The sequence below is a fragment of the Carassius auratus genome, chromosome 46 (genome assembly GCF_003368295.1).
Source record: "Carassius auratus strain Wakin chromosome 46, ASM336829v1, whole genome shotgun sequence".
Taxonomy (NCBI): Eukaryota; Metazoa; Chordata; class Actinopteri; order Cypriniformes; family Cyprinidae; genus Carassius; species Carassius auratus.
The window spans coordinates 4,728,138-4,751,246 of NC_039288.1; the positions used below are offsets into that span (position 1 = coordinate 4,728,138).

Genomic DNA, 23,109 nt, shown 5'->3' on the forward strand with positions numbered 1-23,109 from the left:
TTTTTTTTACTAGTAGGTGCAGGACACTATAATACTTTTATGCAAGTGAGTATAGCAAAATAAAGTGAACTGTGACATATTATACCCAAAAGTTCTTCATACAGTAAACCACTAGTGAAATTGATTAATAATAATAATAATAATAATAATAATAATAATAATAATAATAATAATAAAATTGGAACCAAAAATTATTCAGCACCATATAAAGCACCAGGTTTTGCTTCTGTGTTTTTTCCTGAATTGCTAATAGAACCTTTTCACACCCCGATCTAAACAAATGTAAGCATTGCTTGGTAATTGGTCAACAAAGTATTGATAGATGTGTAAATATTGTCATGCTAACAGTTGTCTGAAGTTTTTGCATATTGTTATTCATTAGATATCTTTCTATCAAAGTCAGCTAACCTTATCAAGATTAATTTGTTCTGACAGTTTAACTCTGAGATCTTGTCATATTTTATTACCATTTTCCAAACTATAGCAAATAAACTGTGATAATGTGAGAAATATGTTGAAGGTCTCTTAAATATATTTTGGTTTGATTGTATATTTAAGTTTTACATTGAACACTATGGAGTGTTATTTTACAATGAATTGTTCTGTAGCTGCACACCTACAAACTTGAAAAAAAACGCAATCTCCCGCGAGATTTGCGTTGTGTCCCGCGGGGTTCCTTTTTGGATGCAGCTCAACATTCCACACATTAAAGCAACTGTATGTAATCTTGAGTGTTTTTGTGACTTTCAGTTAAGTGGAATTCACTGTCATAAATACATCACTGTCTAATCACGACGAGACTCTGAAGTGTGCATTGCATGATGGACACTTTACTATCCCATGAGGCCACAGGAGAGGATTTGTGAATGCCAGCCATCCGATTTACATTCGTCCTATATAGAAAATACTTATTTTTAACAGACACCAAGTAATTACTTGTTAAAAGAAGTTCCCATTTAGACAGTAGGCTATGCCATTTTGGATGCAAAGTTTTCTTTAAGAAACCTAAAACCTAACCTGTCTGACTACTTTCTTCTGTGGAACTGGGAGAAGAATGTTGAAGAGTGTTGTTAACCAAAGAGTTTCGCTTCCCTTTAACTTCCACTGTATTTTTGTCCTTACAACGGAAGCCAGTGTGAAATTAAACGGTTTGGTTACCAACACTCTTCAAATTATCTTCTTTTATGCCAGGAAACAGTCATGCATATTTGGAAGTGATGAGTAAGTGATGACAATGTTATTTTTTGGTGCACTGTCCATGTAAACGCCTGATTGCAGTTTCTACAAAGATGCATGATTTAAATGATTAACATTCTTAAAGTGACAGGACCTTTGAAAAACATCTGATCACCACTGATATATTTAGCATCTCAAACTTGGCAGCGAAGGGTTTGGAGGAAGAGTAAATGAGCTGCAGGGACTTCCTCATAACAGCAGCCACAGACAGGTAGTGATTTGTGATCGCCTACTCCGTGCCAAGTAAAGCTCAAAATCAAAACATCACAGGATACACACGAAGAACGAAGGCTGTTCTGAGAGTAATTCAATAATTAATAATAAAGTCTTGTTTTGGACAAATTGTGAAGCAGCATCCTTCAAGTTGGTATAGGCTCCCAGTTTCCTTCATATCTTAAGAATGTAGTTCAGTTCAGTGCCATCGCAGCTCCACTATGTTTACATGCATTATTTTTGTCAATAGGAATGAATCAAATACGATTTCAGATTCGGAGATTTTCATTCAGGAACTCTAAACATTGCAGCCTTATTCATTTACACATGTTTTCTGAACAAAAGCTCAATGCATGTACAGTGTCCAGTAACCACATTCAGAACCAGAGAAAGAGTATAATTTCATTTTTCTTTAGGCTAAATATAGTGCGTTTTAAAATGAAAATGAAAACACACATCACATGACCATTCATGTACCTACAAGTGTGAACAGGAAGTAGGTTGTTCACTCTGCGGTTGGTTGTAGTCACAGCGCGGCTGCACGATACAACATTGAGTGTGATCCAGCGTCTTATATAAAGGGTCCAGCCTCTTTCTAGAAAAACAAACAACAACAACAACAACAACAAAAAAAACACATAAAGAAATACTTATGACTATAAGACTTAATGAATTAATTTCACACCTCTCTCTTTTTGTTTGTTCCCCCTTTTGTTTCTAAATCTGTAATGAGTTTATATTGTTAATTTGTAAAGGGGTAAGTAGATAGGGGGTGCTATTTTCTTTTTGATCTTATTTTCTCTTGTTAAAGGGAGTTACTGTAATTCTGCTGTATTATAAATGTAGCTGACTATAGTCAAATGGTGACCTTGTCTTTAGTTTTTTAGACCATCAATACACTTTAGCAGCACACACACACATTGTCTTCGCATTGACAATTACAAATCATGTATTTCATTACATGAATCATGTCAATATAAATGGCGAAATTAGACATGTTCCTGATTATTTTTGTCAGTCGTTTAACATCTCTATCCTAAAACAGATGTCAGATATTAAATGGTTGGCTACTTGCATCTTATCTGGCCGCTAACTGAACATTTTGACCTATGGTGAGGATGTTTAGAGGGATAGTTCACCCAAAATAAAAATTACTCCATGATTTACTCACCCTCAAGCCATCTTAGGTGTATATGACATTCTTCTTCCAGACCAATACAATCAGAGTTATATTAAATATGCTTTATAATGGGAGTGGATGGTAGACCAAAATAATAATAATAATAATAATCCAAGCTGAGCTTCAAATATACATTAGAGGTATTTAAATATGAATGAAAAGTCAACATTGACTTCTTTCGTTTTCGTTCTGTTTTGTAATAATAATGAATCAAGTTTATTGGGTTTATTTACCAAACAAATAAATGTCTTTTCATTAAAAAAAAAAAAAAAAAAAAAAAAAAAAAAACCTGGCTATGCGTTCTGTTCTAGACTAACTGAGACTTGTCAGGGCACTTGTATACTGTTGTTGTTCTCTTTTGATTTGACTGCTTCTATTGTTCTTTTTTGTAAGTCGCTTTGGATAAAAGCATCTGCTAAATGATTAAATGTAAATGTAATGAACTGATTGTTGAATGGACTGTGAGTGTGTTTGTAGTTTGACGCCCTGATGAAGGCTTGTTAGCCACAACGCATCGGTGCACAACAGCTATGAAGTGTCCCATGCAGAGAATTCTGGGAGTTTCAATTTATGTTTTTACACTTTAAATGATACAATGTTTTTTTTTCTTCATATTTTTCACTTCCAAAAACCGTTTTTTACTGTAAAATTTAATTAATAGTAATTACATCTATTCACCGTATATAGTAGGCCTATGGAAACTGACTGGCAACCATTTAACAGGTTTTTACTTTTAAAATCACAATCATTTTTATTACAGTGTACCAGAAACAATAATAATTTTAAATAATAACAAATTAAAAGTTAATTTAAAAACAGTATTAAATTGACGATAATACCAAGAATATAATAATAAGAGTCAGTATTGAAAATAGGAAAATTTTCTGTACTGCTGTTTTAGGTTTCCACCACCAGGTGTCAGTAGCCACTCTATACTTAACCTTTGAAAGAGAGAGAGAGAGAGAGAGAGAGAGAGAGAGAGAGAGAGAGAGAGAGAGAGAGAGAGAGAGAGAGAGAGAGAGAGAGAGAGAGAGAGATTGTTATTGTTCAACCTTGTTAATATTATTATTATTATTACTACCTAGTGCTTTCTAGTCTACCATCTACCGAGAAATGTGAAAGTATTTCATGAGCAAGTATGCTAATACTTTACAAATTAGAAATAAAACAACTAGTTACATACTAGTAAGTTATGATGAAGAAGTGTGCATGTGGCTTTTATTAACAGTTATTTACGGATGATTATTACTGTATTATTATTTTATAAGTGATATAAAATGTATAAAATGTTAATGTTATAAAATAAATATAGTTTTACTGTCGACAGTGTAAAGTAAATTGCATTTAATAAGCTTTTTTCACCTGATAAGTAAATGTTAGTATATGCTTACATATTTTATATTGAACAAAAAAAAGTCCTAAAACTGAATCCTACTATGATAAAGGCTTTGCTTATTAATATGAATACTTCCGAAGTGACGTCACGCTGTAACCTTGCCGGAGAATGCTCGTTAATATTAATTAGATGATGCTGACGTTGCTCGGTAACCTCCAATGGCACAGCTCTTGCTCATGAATATTAAGTACGTCGTCAGCATAGTAGATTCCGTGGGTTTGAGCGCTTGCGTGGACAGCACATGACACAATGGCGGGGATGAAGCTCAAGTTCAATGATTAATGTTAACGATTTTATAAAGCAGCTCTTTAAGAAACAGACGCGAGTCGAAGTTCACCGAGGTTTCACACTTGGAGCTTGAATTTCCGGATCCTTCTCGCTTGCGAGGCTCGTGGTCTGCAAGTAAGCATGCATGCAGACTTTGATACACTGTATTACATTGTCACTACCTGTATTGATGTCCAGATTTTGTGTATGAGGGCATTTGGCTGCATGTGCTGGTGATTAGTGCGTTATGTGCAAGGGGTTTTCTCTTTTTGCAGGTCACTATGGCATTGATAAGGATGTTGAGCAGACTGAGAGGATATGTGCACTTGGAGCAAGGTTTGAGAGCCAGTTCTCAGAGCAAGAGATTACAGCACACTGCCACCCATTCATCTTCATGCAACTATCAGCTTCTGCCTGACTGCCTGGGTGAGACACATCACATTCCCAGACTAGTGCAATATAAATAGCTTCATATTGTGTTATTATTATAAGGGTTTTGTTCATTCTCAACCAAATGATTATAGATACATACAGTGATCAAACCAGAGTTATTCTAGTTAACTAAAACTGTTATTTTCATTTAGTTTAATATGATGTACTGAAACAACTATTACTGAAATGCAAATTAATAGTAAAAAAAAATATTAAATAAAAAAAATAAAAATATTAGTATCTCAATGATACTAAAATAATGCTAGATCTAAGGTCTTTTAGATAAAAAAAAAATCATTATTAATATTTTATTTAGTTTTAATTTAATGGCTGATTAGGTTTGAATAAAATTTCAAAATTGCAAACAAGATGCAAACAAATATATGTACGTTTATTTTATATTTACTCACTAAAACGGTTGAGTAATCAGCCTGGCTGCTATCACTGTTATATCCACATTATTTACTCTGATAAATGTGCATCATTGTAGAATTTATTCATGAACATCATATGTTAAATTACATTACAATTAAATTACAAGAGTAATAATTGAATATATTTCTTCAGAGCTCCACTATGGTGGTCTTGTAATGCACTTTGACTACGTGTGGCTGCGAGATCACTGTCGCTCGGCTTCATGCTACAACTCAAAAACACACCAGCGAAACCTGGACACTGCCAGCATTGATCTGAACATCAGGCCTTTCAAGAGCAGAGTGGACGAGAACAGCCTGTTCCTCACGTGTAAGTGTTCAGCACTGCATGGCTTTACTGACAGAGGTGACCCTGCAGCACAGAAGCAGTCTGAAGTCTCTGGGGTGTATTTGTAGCAATAGCCAAAAAAACATTGCATGGGTCAAAATTATCGATTTTTCTTTTATGCCAAAAATTATTAGCATATGAAGTAAAGATCATGTTCCATGAAGATATTTTGTCAATTTTCTACCATAAATATATCAAATCCAATTTTTTTTTAGTAATATGCATTGCTAAGATTTAATTTTAAAGATGATTTTCTCAATATTTTGATATTTTGTGCACCCTCAGATTCCAGATTTTCAAATAGTTATATCTCGACCAAATATCCTAATAAACCATGCATCAACGGAAAGATTATTGACACTCAATTCTGGTTTTGTGGTCCAGGCTCACATATATTATTGTTGTAGTGGTCTTGTTTTGCTGCTTGACAGACTCGAGCACTATGAGCTGCTGTTAAAAACAGTAAGGAAGATGTTTCCAATTAATAACCACATCTGTGTCTGATTTTCAAAGGACGCACCCTTCAGAGAATATCAGCCGGATATGTAATCAAGGATTTCTTATTTTCCAAAAGTAACCATTATAAACTTGCCTGTTTTTACTTGAGTAATTTAGTTATTTGTTTGAAATATAATGGTTACTATTATTTATTTTTTTGCAATTAACATATGCAGCTGACAAATGCACAGCCTTTGAAATTAGATGCATCGCCAATTTTCTTTTTTCGGTGAACCAACCCTTTATTCCCCCGTTCCTCATTTCCTGGTAAAAATCCTTTCAAAGTGTATTTGTACGGGAAACGAAACAAAATCATTAAACGTGTCTCCTTTACAAAATGTTCACGGTGTTCTGCAAGATTGCGTAATGTTGGGATCGGAAGATAATCAGACTTTCACTGTGCCTTCGTGCTTCTCTCCTCAGAGATTGTGGTGATGAGATAAATGAAACACTCTTCCAAAATAAAGATGGATATCTCTTTCCTAAGTAAAGATAAGTCTCTGTGAGAAAGACAAACCTTTGACTCTTACGAAACCCATCTGTGAGATTCATTTTACTTTATTTTTACAGTTAGTTACATAGTAACAGCATTCTTCACTTTCTGATGACTCACTTGTTACTTTGGCCCAAGATTGTGTCAGTCGACCGGTGAAATATTTGGTGTTAAGTGCCCTGAGTTTCCCTTTTTATTAAGTTGACATGAAATCAGATGGGCCCTGTTTACTTTCTTAAAACATTTCTATAATCCTAATATTACTGTGGACAATTCAGTTCACATCATAGCAAAGAAAAAGTTGCATTGCATTTAATGGCAATAGCTTTTGCATTAAACGTTTTTCTATGGGGACCAATTCTCACTATTAACTATGACTTTTGCCTCAATAAACTCCTAATTTGCTGCTTAATAATAGTTAGTAGAGTAGTTGTTAAGTTAGGTACGGATCTAAAATATGATCATGCAGAATAAGATAATAATGCATGCTGATAAGCAGCTAATAGTGAGAAATGCTGTTAGCATTTTTATTCGTACAGCTCTTTTCACAATCCAGATGGTTCAAAAGCAGCTTTTCAGCCAATTAAAATGATGTAAAATGGTTCATTTGAAGAAATCTGGAAAGCACACACTCCCTTCTCTGCTGTTCACCCAAAAATGATCCTCATGTTGTTGTGTAAGATATGTTGAGAAATGTTTCTGGGCTGTGTCCGTACAATTTGTTTCCCACATTCTTCAATACAATATTCCTCCTTCTGCAGAAGACAGAAGTCATACAGGTTTGAAACAACATGAGTTTTGGATGAAAGCTCTTGTGAGCTCCTAGTAAGAAAGTCAAAGGTGACGGTGGCGAGAAAAACCTGTCTGGATGTTTAGATTGGTGAAAACAGAACGAGAGGAACCAGACTTTACTCTTCAGTCAATACAATCAGAGTACTTCTGCTAAATATGATCAGGTGTGAGGAACACGAGTTCATGGAATAAATTAAATGATTGGGTTGTCATTATGTTAGTAAACCTGTGTGTAAACTTCAAGGAAAACCATTTAATTGTAAGGATAATGAATCTTTTGGAACATTGCTGTATTTTGTATTTAAGAGTGGCATCAATTTAACTTTACATTTATGAGTCAGATTCAATGGAAGTTAAATGTAATAGTAAATCTATGTTTGCTGTTTAAATCAGCATTTTTAGCTACTTTAGGGTTTCAGGGTTTATAATCTTGTGTCATAGTGGCAATGAAGTTGTAAAATTGGATGTGACTTTACACAGAAAAAGTCATAAGCAATTTTTTCACACATTTATGGTGCAGGCTACACTATCGAAACCGAGTACATTTTGTTCCCATTCACTTCTACTGTAAGGGCCTCACTGTAACCCAGATTTGTTTGTTTTTGTTTGTTTTTTAATGAAAAACTAAAAATTAAAGGAACGCTAATTTTCTAACTCCTCTAGAGTTAAACCAGATCTGGAGATCGGCTGAATGGGTTCAAAAATGGTAAAACTCAACTCTAGGGGAGTTAGAAAATGAGCCTATTTTCAAAAAAAGTGGAGTGTTCCTTTAATTTTTGTGAATTGAGCTCAACTTGTACCGAACCCCATACACTGATAGACTCATTACTGAACTATTAACATCTTCCATTGATAAATGTTCAGTCGTTGATCATAGTTATCTCATCATTTCCTCCAGGGCCAGATGGACACATCACACGGTACACTCTCACATGGCTGGCCCAGAACAGCTACGAGGGCCAGAAGAGGAGCGCGGTGCAACCTCGTGTCCTGTGGAGCGCTGATATCTACTCCAGCGCTCAGGTGCCCTCTGCCAGCTGGGACAAGTTCATGAGCTGCGACGAGGAGCTGAAGAACTTCCTCAACAACTTCCTGCTTTACGGAATTGCCTTCGTGGAAGGCGTCCCACCAACCCTAGAAGCTACTGAAACGGTGACCCAAAGAGTGAGCCTCATCAGGTCAGGGCCAGTACAGTAAATCCTGCAGAGTTGATTTGATAGCAGATTTAACGGATTGTCTGTGATCATTTACTCTTTAAGATGAAGCAATTCTTTGTTCCCAGGGAGACCATGTACGGGCGGATGTGGAACTTCACTTCAGATTTCTCTCGTGGAGATACAGCCTACACAAAGCTGGCACTGGACCGCCACACCGACACCTCATACTTCCAAGAACCCTGCGGGTAAACCGGAAAAATCAGAGTCGGGCTTCAGTTAGCCACCAAAGGCCAAATGCCTGTCTGTCAGATCGAGTTTCTGTAGTGCATCAGCAGGGTTTCTGTAAGGTTCAATTTAGCTCAAAGGGAATCATTTAAGATTTTAAAGGGAATTTGAACAGAATCAGTGTTTCACGGCTGATCACTGAGACTCCCTGCGATTCACTGAACGAGCCGTTTAACATCAAATCTGCGCTGGATACTAATATCCAAACTATAGTGAAGCACTCTCAATTAGCACAATAACAAGATCGGCAGTTTAAGACATTAACTTGTAAACACAAAACACAAGATACTTCTCTTTTCAATATGAATAAGGCTTTATTACATAAATCTAAGACATATAAACTAATCTAACACATAAGCACACGCACTCACACATTAATAGAAGTTTCAGGAAGATCGAAAGTTAGGGAAAGATGAGTTTAACAGAATAGAAATGTGGAATCCCAAGTTTACAGCAATATGCGAAATTGCATAAACATGAACAACCATCAGTCACTTAATTAACCCTCGCATTGAGTTCCTCTATGAGGTTAAAATTATATTAGATACAACAGTTTAGCTCAGTCTGCAGGTAAAGTTACTGGTGTTGAATGTGCAAAGGGGGTCCACATTTTCCTGTTCTTGCAGGGTCTAATTTTGGACATGATTCCTATAACAAGAACATGATACATTTGACAAATAACTGATGGTCAGAAATTAACACATACGTACATATTAAACATGATTATGTATCATTAAGCTATCCAATAGTTATTAAAAAGACATAGACAATAACTGATTATAAACACAATAGTCAAATGTGTGGGTTACATATAAATGAATATGGAGTTAAGCGATGGACTGATGTTCATTTAGAAGGCTTTTTGAGTTCATTTTGGAGCATCTACATCTGTATAAGACAGTTTCTCTGCCATTCCTTGACATAAAGATGTTCTGTGGAGACATGAGGCTGAAATGTTCCCTTAAAGGAATCTCAGTCTGGTTCTTGTCTTCTAGATGGGGGAAGTCCATCCACAGATCTTGTGATCATGATTACTCTCATGGGTCTACATGTGATGGTCAGGCTGTCAGGCATCTCTTTGAACATCAGTCTGGATTACTTGCCCCAAATTTGACAATCTCTTCAACGAATTGAAATTGTCAATAATTGTTTTAATGGTGTTAATGTTGAAAGCTGTTCTGTGAAAGAGTTGGTTGGTTATCTATTAACTTAACATTTATATAAATGTTTTGCTTTCCATAAATGATTGGAATTGTAACAGCTACTCGGTGAAATGTTACAGGAAACATTAGACTTGTAGCACTCTAGTATTATTCTAATGATAAAAAACACAATGGTTTATTGTTGATATCAATGATTTAGTTATTGCATCAAAAAGTAGATCAAGTGGAAAATGCCAGTGCAATAATGGTTTCAAAAACATTTGTATTAATGTTGGATGTAAATGCAGAGGTAAAGCCAAAAGGAAATCAAGAGGAACAGAAGTTTCATGTACGGTGTAATGGTGATTAATACATGCTTTGTGTTGCTCCGTCAGCATCCAGGTGTTTCACTGTCTGAGACATGAAGGAACGGGCGGCCGAACTCTGCTGGTGGACGGTTTCCACGCGGCTGACGCAGTCCTCCAGCGAACGCCCGAGTACTTCGAGCTGCTTTCACACGTGCCCATCAAACACGAGTACGTGGAGAACCTGAGTGAGCATCGCAACCACATGATCGGCATCGGCCCCGTGCTCAACGTCTATCCGTGGAACAACGAGCTGTACATGATTCGGTAAGAGACTTCACTCCCCATGTGCTGTCACAGGAACATCTAAATGTTTTTGCACCAGCTTTGTTTGAGTTGTGTTCTCTTGTTTTGCAGGTATAATAACTATGACCGTTCTGTTATTAACACAGTCCCTCATGATGTGGTGCACCGCTGGTATACGGCTCACAGACAGCTCTCCGCTGAACTCAGGAGACCAGACAATGAGCTGTGGGTCAAACTCAAACCTGGGAAGGTATGCAGTACATCTCCACTGGTGTTTGAGATAGGGCTGGGCCATATGGGCAAAAAAAAAACAATTTTCCGAGATATCTCATCGTTTTTGTATTTGGATTTAAAACTAATCTGTATTCAATATTGGTTTATTTAATTTACCAGCCAAAGGCTATGAAAACAAATAAAGTTAATGTAACCATGTAAGCCTTTATATTATGTGCAAAAAAAGGTTAAAATCACATTTCATTCCAAAATTTTAACATTACAATCTAAAAACATAGTTTATGATTTAAAAAAGGTATAACTAGCCATAAAGAAAATAAATCCAGTTTTTTTTTTTTTTTTGTATTTGATATTATGAGAGATAAACACATTGCAAAGTATATGTTTAAAGTAGAATTGTAATGTCTTCTTTTTTTTTAAATGTAAATTGAAAATGTGCTTGGCCCTGTACTTTCAAAATCTTGTCAAAAAAAATAAACACTATGTAACATATTTTAACTATTATTTCATATGTCAAGTTTTACAGTGTCAAAATGTCATAAAAATTCACAATGAAAAAAAAAAAGAAAGGTACAGATTTTGGTTTTGGGAGTCATGCATGCAAGGTCAAACAACACTTTTATTGTCTTAAAATATGCATTTATTTTTTACTTTATTTGCTCCAAACGATTTGTTTTTCCAAACCCCTCCATTGAGTCACGCTAAATTAGGATGTTGATTTCATTTTTATTTCATAATAAAGCAGGTTTGTGAGAGCAGCGCTGCTTTGTGTATAGCGTTACAAACCACTATTTTTACCACTCCAAAAGCAGCACATAGTGGCAAAGAATGAATTTGCATTTTCATTCAGACCAATGGAAAAAGACCAACAAGTGGGCAGGCAATATGCTAATGATTCATTTCTACATCAACATGAAAAGCATGGGATTCGTTTTAAAAAATGACTCGTTTTAATATTTAGGTATTAATATTTCATTTTAATAATTGAGTCAGAGTCGACTTTTGAGAGACGATATCTTTATTCACTGTGTACTTTCAGATTTCGAACTTTGCAGGATGTCTTCATTCACTTTGAGCTGTGTTACACACTGCATGAAAAGTCTTTTCCAAAAATCCATGATAGGGCCTCAATGATATATTTTTATAATATGTCATCAAAGCAAAAATGGTGACTCCCTTGACTTTCTCACAATGGCTTTCTCCATTAACGAATGCAGTGTCTACAATTTAGTCCAGAATAGATGCACATGTAAACAACTATGTGAATCAGATTGCATAATTTACGGTGCATCTAAGCAGAGCTTTCAGAATCAGATTGGATTTATTCAGTGCATGTTAACATACTGCTGTTGTTTTCTCCAAGGTTCTGTTCATTGATAACTGGCGTGTTCTGCACGGCAGAGAGTCGTTCACCGGCCTGCGACAGCTGTGCGGATGTTATCTGACGCGTGACGATGTGCTGAACACAGCACGCTCTCTGGGTCTCCAGGCCTGAATACCTAATGCTAAACTACCCAAATGACAGCGGTACACCAGCATTCACCAAAAACAAGCCGATTCCTCAAGCATAGCGCGGACGCTTGCTATACAGCAGGATCCCAACAGTATTACTTATCAACTCAGCTCTTTTTTGAATGATTTTATGATTTGAATAAAATTTGTTTATTGCAGAGGAGGCATCTTTTGATCCATAACGATTTCTTTCCACAGAAAAACAGATGGTAGCAATAAAGAGTTTAATTTAAGTGATACATTTTTATTTGTATTTTTTAAAAATGGTCAGGAACCATTTATTCACACAAATCAGAAGATCCTTTGTTTCGCAGAATGATGTTTGAATCCTGGAAATGTGTTCTCACAAAAATGATAATGTCCTGATTATTTACTCACCATCCAAGGTGTACTGTATCTGTCTTTCTTTTTTCAGCTGAAGAGAAATTCAAGTTTTAGAGTAAAACATTATAGGATTTTTCACCATCTAATGCAAGTGAACGGTGCTCACTTTTGATCTTTTTTAATCTATTTTTGATCTAATTTTGATCTATATCAAAGTATTCCACCTGATCCGAGCTGACAAACAGGTTTTCTACAGTGAAATGATCAGTCAATTTCAGAAAAGAAAAAAAACTCCAGATGCTGGCTTTGGTCCAGCTCAGATTAATTCACACAGTCTTGTGTGACAGACTGTAGGCAGAAAGAAGGAGCAGTGTCCTAAAGTTGAAAGAGATTTAATGTCATGAATTAAACTGATACTGTGAACCGATCCTTTAAACGGTTGTAAATGGAGGGTATTTCTGTGGGTTTGTGCCTTAACAGTGATGTGGGAGTGCATGGTTGAGATAATATTAAAGATCTCACAAAGCTTAAATATACTGTATTGCATTAATCTGAGCTTTTTTTGGAATCTGCGGCATTTTAACATTCTGTATCCAATATAAAATGATCTCATATGTATGTACGCACAAAATACCAATGGTACCTCTGGAAAATAAATACATTATTAATTTCCTTGCATTTTGTATCTTTGCATTTTGTCTTTTTTAATTGCATTTTGTTTTAAGTTGAATAGCCTTGTCACTTTTTGATTATATTAATTTTAGTTTAGACAAAGAACATACTGCAATACTATAAACTGCACACAATAAAGTACACACATAGTGCAAAGTGGAAAAGTCAATGCAGTTCACACTTTAACCAAGATATGCATTTATTTATAAATATATATTATCTAAAAAAATATAGATTCCATAAATTCAAAATTCTCCAACCAGTCCTTGAATAAATATTTCATATATATTTGAAAGAAACTTATTATTTATTCTGGACAATCATAAAAGTTAATGGTAATTATCAACATCATTTATTTAGAGATTTGGGTTTGTTCTGTTGTTTTTCTTCTGCATCTCATTTCGACACAGTTCATGAATGCCTATGATTTTTCATCTGAAGATCAACATTTGTGTGATTTAGTCAGTCAAACCCGTTTTGATGTTAGTAAATAGTATTTGGACAAGTGATCCGTGACACTGTGTTATGTTGAATATCAACTTTTTTGTGTGAATAGGTTAATTAAGGATTTGTGGACAAGTTAATGTTTTTTAGATATGTGGAATAAAAAATATGTAGTTTTGTTTGTTTGTGCCATCTTGTGGCTAATCGTTGTTAAAGTTATTATAATATCGCGATACTTCACATCACGAGATGTGAGGCCCTTTCAGTTAGAAACACGCATGCGCGTTCAGTCACACGTGCTGGAGCGCGCAGCAGTGAAGATGGCGGACACAGAAAGTAAGATCATGGTTTATACGTTTGCGTTATTTTTGTTACAATGATGCTTAAAATTCAACTCGAAATATTTCGCATTGCATTTTTATTAACAAGTATAATGCGCTTAAGAAGTGTGACGGTACGTCAATCAAAATATGAGTTCTCAACTTCAAGCATGCGAATGGTAACGCTAGTGTTAAAAGATTCCCGCGTGCACTTTTAGACATGTAACGTTACGTTAAGACTTATGCTTAACTTAAGTGTTTTCGTTTAGAACCTTGTTTTACAGTCATTAGTATTATTACTACTGCTAGTAGTAGGTAGTAGGAAATGGAACCATGCACGAATAACCGGGCATTTATCAAGCTAATATTATGGAAATTAAATGTATTTCTGTTTGCGAGGACGCCTGCTACAGTTGCCTTTTTAAAAACCATAATAAAAAGCTTTTAATTACAATGCATGAAGGGACCAGACCAATTTCTGATAACCTCAAATCACAGTCACTTATTGATTGTAAGTGATCATGTTTAACTTTGCATCTCGTAACTGTAACGTAGCGGAACGTGATCTGTAGTAACAGTGGTTTAATTATATTCAGCGTTAATAATAGAGTGATTTAACTCTCTCGGTAGAATCAGACTCCACGTGCTGTGCACGTGCGTCCGCAGCATCCTCATAAACTCGCTTGTGCTGCACACTTTAATCAATGTTCATGATCAAATGATCTGGAACTGTGACTTATTTTGTCCTCAGTTGGGTCAGCTAAGAAAGAGAAGAAAAAGAAGACGAAGAAAATTTCAGAAGAAGAAATTGGGGTAATTTTTTATTTTTATGCATGCACCTTAATGACTTGTTTTTTGATTTGTCTCTTTCCCCTTAGCAGACTGTGTAGCCTTTAACTTCATGCATCATCAGCATAAATATTTACTGACACAAATGTAATAATGTATAACTGGGCATTTAGTGAGGAAGAAAAAAATGTTTACATTAAATCCATTTAATAGTGTTTGATTTGCTTCTGAAATATTTGCAGGGTTTGTGTGGGTCTTAATCTTTTATTAGTAGCAGAAAGTCATAAAGCCAAACGACCTGATCTCAAAATACTTGATTTCCTCCATGCAAAACTATGTGAAGTCTTGTTTTGAGTCAGAGAACAAAATGTGAGTTCATACTTAAAAAATAATTTCTGTCTGTAATAAGGAAAATTGCGCTTGTTTCAGGGCCTGTTGGCAGATAATAATAATAATAAAAAAAGATATTAAATCTTAAATTTACTTAATTTACACCAGCTTCACAGAAAACAAAGCTAATGTAATTTCTTTCTAAGTAAATGCATATTAATTTATGAAACTTGAGACATTTGTACTGGCAGAAAAGACTTGTTTTAAAAAGTTTAAACTCAAATCCTGCAGAAACCCTGTATTTGACCACTGAATTGACAAATCTTAGATGCATGTTATAAAGAATTGTCTTAATACTTCTTGTAAGTATTAATGAGATGTATATAATTAAAAAAAAATTTTTGGTAGCACCAAACTTTGGTATTGTGACATCACTGTCTGATTTCAACCTTGATGTTGGTCAGTTTTCAAACCAGTTTTTGAATTGTCACCACCAGGACATTCAAGAAAGTGGAGACTTCCTCATCAAACCTGAATCGAAGGTGGCCCGCTTGGACACGTCTCAGTGGCCGTTACTGCTGAAGGTCAGTGTCTGTGTACAGATCCTCTGGTCAAGTGCACGTGTGGCGTGATGAACGTGTTTATCCATTCGCCGAGCGCCGCTGGTTCTGTCCCTCAGCGGCCGTGTGGCCCGTTCTGGGTCACGGGGTCACAGCCGTCTGGTAATGCTCTGCTGGTCTGACGTTCTGTCGGGTCACTGGTGTGGGGTCTGACGTGCTGGTGCGAGGGGTCAGACCGGTTCTGACAAAGACGAATAGACGTGTCTGATCACACGTGTCACTGGGGTTTTCATATAGTCTCTTCTGCTTAATGTTCCTGTAGTGACCTATAAACCTGCTTCTCTACAGAACTTCGACAAGCTCAACATCCGGACGGCTCATTACACTCCTCTGCCTCATGGCTCGAACCCGCTCAAGAGGAACATACACGATTATGTCAGGTACTGCATTGTTACATCCCTAGTAAGTTATTAAAGTGTGACGCGAAGCCACATGATGTGATGTAGATTGCATTAGCACTCTGTGCAAAGATGACCAGCTATCTATCACCCATGACTGATGGCTTCTCCAAGAAAACCAAGTGTTTTGAGTTGTACCACGAGTTCCTGAAGTGTTTGTAATCCATCCACCCAGGACTGGTTTCATCAATCTGGACAAACCTGCAAACCCCTCTTCCCATGAAGTCGTCGCTTGGATCAAGAGGATTCTTCGTGTGGAGAAAACGGGCCACAGCGGCACTCTTGACCCCAAAGTCACGGGCTGCCTGATCGTGTGTGTGGAGCGAGCCACGCGGCTGGTCAAGTCTCAGCAGAGCGCTGGTGGGTCCCCTGTATATCGAGAGTTTGATATGTTCACACACACTTCCAGTAAAACTAGTGGCCTCTCCTGACTACTCTTGTGCCGTTGCTTTTAGGCAAAGAGTATGTGGGCATAGTACGGCTGCACAATGCACTAGAGAACGAACACCAGCTAGCGAGGGTAAGTAAGCTTTAAACAAGCAGACGAGTTGGTCGATATGACTGTGTAGATGTACTCTGATGTTAAATCTTTTTAAGTGCATGGACTCAAAAACATTACATTTATTAATTTGCTGAAATTCTTAAAGAATGCATATGCATTTGCTTTTTTGAAAGCCTTTATGTAATTAAAAGCATGCATGCATGTATATTATTGAAAGCTCTTTTTTCCTTGACATTGAGATTCTGATGTCTTCAGTGACCGTTCTTCATGCAGTAAATAATGCAGGTGGCTAGTGTAAGTGTGTATCAGTGTGGCTTTCCTCTGTTGTGTGTGTGAGATGATGAGCGTGTTTTATCCATTCTCTGAGTGTCTCCGGGCTCCTCTCTCTCTCTGGTCTCCGGCTCTCAGCTGCAGTGTTCTTCTGCAGCCGCTGGTCTGGAGCCTCATGCAGGTTTGGAGGCCCCGGTTTCACCGAAGAAGAGCGGACACATCTGATCACACACACACGGACCGCCTGGCTGTAGATGAGACAGGAAGTCGGAGCACGAGTCTGAGTGTGTGTGCTTCTCTCTGCAGGCTCTGGAGTGTCTGACAGGAGCTCTGTTCCAGAGGCCTCCGCTCATCGCCGCTGTGAAGCGCCAGCTGCGAGTGAGGACCATCTACGAGAGCAAGCTCATCGAATATGATCCAGAGAGACGACTAGGTAGAAACTTAAAGTTTTCATTAGTCGACATGAAATCTGCACCTTATTTCTATAAAGTAGATTTTTCAAAAAGGCGACGTTTTTACTCTATGGACTTATTTAACAGCCGATCCCAGAATAAACTAAATTGCGTCTAATAACTCTGTTACAAATTCTGCGTGTCTCTGGGTAAATGAATGACGTGGCTTCATCTGATGAACAAACTAAAAAACGTGTGTCGCTCACTGTTTTTAGCATCGGCATCTCAATATATGAGACGTGAACATGTCAACTTTATTAATCGATTTATATTTTAAAAGCTTATTAGTGTTGCAATATTATTCTTTTCCAAGATATCATTTTTTTATGCTAAATTTGTTAAATCAAATACGGAATCTCATATATATATATATATATATATATATATATATATATATATGTGTGTGTGTGTGTGTGTGTGTGTGTGTGTATATATATATATATATATAATATATATATAATGTAAAAAGGTGTTATGGGGCCCTAAATTAAAAGGGATCTCTGTGGAGTTTAACTGGGAACAAACAAGTTCAATTTACATTCATTCTCAAAGTCTACTCATTACATTTAAATAGATTTTTTTTCCCAAAAAATTTATGCAAGTTAATTTATTTTCTCATCTATTCACCAAAATTGTGAGTGCAGAGGCACTTCCCACTTAAATATAATATATATTTTTTGGGGTTAAACTAAGCAAGTGCAGCTCAGGTGCCCGACATGTAACACAAAAGTAACGTTATGCTAACTAAGCAATACAATTAGTTACTTTTTTTTATACAACATTGTAAGGCATTACTTTTAAAGTAACTTTCCCCAACACTGTTTATTACAATATTTTCCGGACTATAAGTCACACTTTTTTTCATAGTTTGGCTGGTCCTGCGACTTATAGTCAGGTGCCACTTATTTGTCAAAATCAATTTGACATGAACCGAGAGAAATTAACCAATAGAAAACATTACCATTTCCAGCCACAAGAGGGTGCTCTATGCTGCTCAGTGCTCCTGTAGTCTACTACTGAACACATAGAGCGCCCTCTAGCAGGCTGGAGAGGGTAATGTTTTCTATTGGTTCTTTGTTCTAAATAAATGTGACTTATAGTCCGAAAAATACAGTAAGTGAATATCATAACTATTAATCATATATATGGAGAATATTGTGATTATTTTAGGCCTGTTGTGAATGCAGTTTCATGTCGACTCTTATTCTGAAGCCACATGATGTGATGTAGATTGCATGAGCACTCTGTGTGAAGATGACCTTCTATCTATCACCCATGACTGATGGCTTTCATGCGCTATGACTATGATGTCTGTGAAGTGTGACGCTGTGAGTAACTGAGATCGGTGGGTGTGCAGGTATCTTCTGGGTGAGCTGTGAAGCGGGCACGTACATCAGGACTCTGTGTGTTCATCTGGGGCTGCTGCTGGGGGTGGGCGGTCAGATGCAGGAGCTGCGGCGCGTCCGCTCCGGAGTCATGGGAGAAAAGGTACGTCTGCTGTCCTGGGCTTCCTCCCTTCTTCTGCTAATCATTGCTACATGCATTAGAAAAATACATAACCTTCATCAGACTTCAGCCTACATCAAACTCTGGACTGTGACTCTTGATTCAAATGGAAAAGATTATTTTTGAAGAATGTTGGTGACCAAACAGTAGACATTTAGCCTTTGACTTCATAGTATGAAAAACATTTACAAGGGGTCACGTCAGGTCACAGATAGTTGCATGAATAAATACAATATTTACTGACACACTGCGTTTTCGTTAACTGATCCTCTTGTTGGTCTCTCCAAGGATAACCTGGTGACCATGCATGACGTGTTGGACGCCCAGTGGCAGTTTGACCACAACAAAGACGAGACTTACCTGAGGAGAGTGATCTACCCTCTGGAAAAACTCCTCATCTCCCACAAGAGGATCGTCATGAAGGACAGCGCGGTATGAGAACTGGCTAATTTTGTGATTTAATATCCCAGATGAAGCTTGCAGTCGGCCGTTCTGACGATGCTTGTTGTGTAACAGGTGAACGCGATATGTTACGGCGCTAAGATCATGCTACCAGGCGTCCTGAGGTATGAAGATGGGATCGAAGTCAATCAAGACATAGTCGTCATAACCACTAAAGGAGAAGCCATTTGTACAGGTGAATGTTAAAACCTCTCTCCCATCCCAGCATGAGCCACATGAAGTAGATGGCATTAGCACAACTGCAAAGATGACCGTCCATCTATCACCCGAGACTGATGGCTTCAGCTCAGAGTCTTTGTGCAGGTCTGACTGATTTAGGTTTGTTTTTTCCGCAGCGGTTGCTCTGATGACGACAGCCGTCATTTCCACATGTGACCACGGCGTTGTCGCCAAAATCAAGAGGGTCATTATGGAGCGAGACACGTATCCGCGCAAATGGGGCCTTGGACCGAAGGTGAGATGTGTTCAGAGGAACCACACGGTTTATTGGGGAAATCAGCGTTTGCATCTATTTTAAAAATGCATGTGTTTCAGGCCAGTCAGAAGAAAATGATGATCCAAAAAGGACTTCTAGACAAACACGGCAAGCCCAACGGCAGCACCCCGGCGGACTGGACCGAGGGCTACGTCGATTACAGGTACAGCTGCTGATCACAAAAACATTTCACTATTTATTACTATTTTAAACACAACAGCATCCAAATGTGTTATCAAATAGAGAATGTATCATTGTTCCCGTGCAATTTAAGGAGTTTCTTCCTGTTGCATGCATCTCTTACACAAATTACTGCTCCATTTTTAGTGGAAAACAACATGTATATTTAAGCCGAGGAGCATTTTTGGTGTCACCTCTTTAATTTAAGAGCATACAATATCATAAAAATGTTTCTGCACTCAGTCCTTGATCCTGCATGATGCTCATCAGCAACTGTGTCAGTGTAAGATGATATAGGACCGGGTCGGGGTGGATGCATTCATTTGAAGAAAAAAGTCCCCATGATTAATAGCTCCAGATTAATGCATTAAATCAAAGCCCTAAAAAAAAACAACCTACTATTTTCATATGCAAGCCCAAAACCTTCCCAAAGTCACTTATTATTAAACAGAGACTCTGAGTTTGCCTCTGCTTGACATGTACGGTAAACAAAACGAAGAAACCATTACACAACACTTTCATCAGGAATGCTGGACTTTGTATGGCATGCAATTCGTAAAGTGCCCACAAGATGTCAGCGGACCAGAGATTACAAAACTGAGATCTGATTAAGTGAAAGATTCTTTCCTCTTCTAGCACACCCAAGGCGAAAAAGAGCGCTGAAGTGGCTGAGCAGACGGCAGCAAAGGTATGATTTCTGAAGCACTTTGGATAAAAATGTCCTCTTTAAAATCAGTATTAACATGGTTTCTGTTTTTCTAGAGGAAACGAGACGAGAGCGGAAGCGAAAGTGACGCGGCAGCTGCTCAGGACACAAAGACGGAAGAAGACAAGAAGGAGAAGAAGAAAAAGAAGAAAGAAAAGAAATTGAAGCTGGCAGAAGAGGCAGCGGCCGAGGCTCCAGCGGAGGAGGAGACTGAGGTGAGCTTGTGATGGGTGGTTTGGATGAAAGGCAGCATAAAGGCTGTCAATGTGCACAATGCAATCATACCATTACTTCATACATTTTCAGCATGCATTTTTATTTTCCTGGCATCCTTTGGCTAGTGCTACAGTAGATTGTGGACTATCACAAGAGAAGTTAGTCATGTTTAGGCGCTTCAGAAAGTGTGCAGAGAGATCTGTTTAATGGACAAAAACACACAATGATGTCAAAATGCCTTCTTTTGGTTAGTGGTATCATAAACTTATAATAAGTCTTAAATTAGTAAAAAAAACAAACAAAAGTCCTTAATGCACCAGGTCAGGTTTTAAAGAGACAGTGCTGCTTTAAAGTGAAACCTGCTGCAGTCTGTCATTGACGGAGATCTGAGAACAAAAGAAAGTGTGTTGTAGCTTGAATAGATTGATCTATATGCAAAATGATAGATTATGCACATATAATTTAGTTGAGTGAAGTTTTTGTTTTTGAATTAAATTTCAAAGCCTATTAAATGTTAATGTCTTTTAGTTCTACTGTAATGTTGAATTAATGGCTAAAATTGAGAGGGAAACACGTTTAATAGCAGTATTGATATTATACTGGTCTTCATTTATGATAGGCTACTTCGTAAAATAATGCCATCTTTTCTACATTCATTTGGAGATTCAGTATGAAATTGATTAATATTATTATGACATTAAATGTATGAATTGAAAGCACTAATTCTGACCTCATTCGTTCACACACAGGTTACGGAGAGCGCAAAGAAGAAGAAAAAGAAGAAAAAGTCTAAAGATGCTGAGGCTGGCTCAGAATGAGCAGAGACTGTGTCAATCCCAGGAGTTTGCTTGTAAATCTTTACGGTTATTTCTTTTTATTGTCCAAATGAAACCCATATTGCCTGGGTTTATTCATGTATTTGAGTTTTTTTTATTTTTTTTATTGTAAATACAGAAATTGTAATCCTGTAATCAAATGAAACATGACTTGAGTTTTTACAACAACAAAAAGCCTCTTTCCTTTGTGTGTACCTGGTTTTACACTCAGTGTGTCCATCCAGAGGATCATTTCTACAGCGACTGCACACAAGTTTGCTTGGTTATCAGTTTATAAGTAGAGTTCATACGTTTTATTTCCCCTAAAAATGTAAATGCACACTCCGGACGATACAGGAGAAAATGGAGGTCACATGAGGAAAAAACACCTCTGCCCAACACAAGCAGTAACATGCAATCTGGAGCAGTTTCTGATGTTTAAATGGTCGAAAAGTAAGATGAATTACAGACGGGTTGGAAAATCTGCTATATAAATATCTGTTGTTGAATCAGTGGACTCTTTCTCCTATCCATAGGTTCATCTGCCTCACAAGAAATAATGAAATCAGAACAAGGGATTTACATAAAGCACTGTTGGACAGTTTATTGAATCAAACCAAGCTTGTTTTTATTTTTAGCAGTTGTAGGGAAAGCTTAATCACTATTGCAATTCAAATAAAGCTGTTATGTAGCTATTCTTGTAATTTCAGGTGAATATTTGAGGGCTGTATTCATGTTCGAAAGGTATTATTGGATGTTCTCTTAGAATTCAGCTTCAGACCAATGGAACTGGAAACAAACCGCTTCCCGCTTCTTTCTTCTCTCCACTTTGTTAGTTAGAATAGACTTTCTTGAGTGATGGATCTAAACATCAGTGTTTCATTCAGTTGAAATATAATCTGGAATGAATGAGAGCAGTGTTTGTTCTGCAGATAACTTCCTGACAAACTCCAAGCCTTAAGAAGCCTGGTTTTCATTTCAATCAAAAGAATCTTTGATGAAACGAGCCCCTGCAGTCTCTTTATCTCTACAATACGTCCTCTAAAATGAAATGTGTATACATTTAGTAAAACATTGTGCACGTTTACTGCAATAATGGTACTGTGGATTTCAAATGCTTTTGGAAATCCAGCATTTCATTGAGTCACACAATGACTTTCTTCTATAAAGTGGCTTTGGAGTCCCAACAACTGTTGAAGAAAGTGACACTTCTTCCTGAACTCATAGAATTAATCCAATCAGATGAAGACTTAGAAACTCCTTTAGTGTTTTCCATTGTGTGTGTGTTGTGCATCAGACGTTCATCCAGCGGTTCATGGGTGTGCCGGCCGAGACTACACTCTAAAGCCATCCATTTACTATTTGAAGCCCAAACATACACTTTCCCAAAGCACACAGTTCCTCTTTTTGTGAAACCA

The 23,109-nt window shown here is 37.1% G+C and overlaps 2 protein-coding genes and 4 non-coding genes across 6 annotated transcripts; all 6 read left to right on the top strand.

Moving 5' to 3' along the window:
* The first annotated feature begins 4,247 nt into the window (after positions 1-4,247).
* On the top strand, positions 4,248-13,212 carry LOC113063911 (trimethyllysine dioxygenase, mitochondrial-like). The gene is made up of 8 exons (XM_026234336.1): positions 4,248-4,427; positions 4,568-4,718; positions 5,292-5,468; positions 8,168-8,447; positions 8,552-8,671; positions 10,249-10,485; positions 10,576-10,714; positions 12,062-13,212. Exons 2-8 carry the CDS (start codon positions 4,574-4,576, stop codon positions 12,191-12,193), a joined length of 1,230 nt encoding a protein of 409 aa, XP_026090121.1. The 5' UTR covers positions 4,248-4,427; positions 4,568-4,573; the 3' UTR covers positions 12,194-13,212.
* A 743-nt stretch (positions 13,213-13,955) lies between these two features.
* On the top strand, positions 13,956-21,847 carry LOC113063912 (H/ACA ribonucleoprotein complex subunit DKC1-like). Its single transcript, XM_026234337.1, has 15 exons — positions 13,956-13,986; positions 14,722-14,783; positions 15,587-15,673; positions 15,998-16,089; positions 16,283-16,467; positions 16,563-16,627; positions 17,186-17,312; positions 18,689-18,819; positions 19,126-19,269; positions 19,354-19,474; positions 19,635-19,753; positions 19,834-19,937; positions 20,591-20,642; positions 20,717-20,875; positions 21,626-21,847. The coding sequence occupies exons 1-15, from the start codon at positions 13,971-13,973 to the stop codon at positions 21,692-21,694; spliced, it is 1,533 nt and encodes a 510-aa protein (XP_026090122.1). The 5' UTR covers positions 13,956-13,970; the 3' UTR covers positions 21,695-21,847.
* LOC113064507 (small nucleolar RNA SNORD17) lies at positions 15,713-15,921 on the top strand. The gene has a single exon (XR_003278838.1). It is a non-coding gene; the product is annotated as a small nucleolar RNA SNORD17 (small nucleolar RNA).
* LOC113064499 (small nucleolar RNA SNORD83) lies at positions 16,137-16,213 on the top strand. The gene has a single exon (XR_003278830.1). It is a non-coding gene; the product is annotated as a small nucleolar RNA SNORD83 (small nucleolar RNA).
* On the top strand, positions 18,543-18,619 carry LOC113064498 (small nucleolar RNA SNORD83). The gene has a single exon (XR_003278829.1). It is a non-coding gene; the product is annotated as a small nucleolar RNA SNORD83 (small nucleolar RNA).
* Positions 19,510-19,580, top strand: LOC113064500 (small nucleolar RNA SNORD83). The gene has a single exon (XR_003278831.1). It is a non-coding gene; the product is annotated as a small nucleolar RNA SNORD83 (small nucleolar RNA).
* Positions 21,848-23,109: the final 1,262 nt, after the last annotated feature.

Bases quoted from the DNA above. Each gene is read 5' to 3' on its own strand.
- LOC113063911 (XM_026234336.1), top strand. From the start codon at position 4,574: ATGGCATTGATAAGGATGTTGAGCAGACTGAGAGGATATGTGCACTTG. The intron at 4,719-5,291 runs GTGAGACACATC...ATATTTCTTCAG, and splicing joins GCTTCTGCCTGACTGCCTGG to AGCTCCACTATGGTGGTCTT. The intron at 8,672-10,248 runs GTAAACCGGAAA...TTGCTCCGTCAG, and splicing joins TACTTCCAAGAACCCTGCGG to CATCCAGGTGTTTCACTGTC.
- LOC113063912 (XM_026234337.1), top strand. The intron at 16,468-16,562 runs GTGGGTCCCCTG...CGTTGCTTTTAG, and splicing joins CAAGTCTCAGCAGAGCGCTG to GCAAAGAGTATGTGGGCATA. The intron at 19,475-19,634 runs GTGAATGTTAAA...TTTTTTCCGCAG, and splicing joins AGGAGAAGCCATTTGTACAG to CGGTTGCTCTGATGACGACA.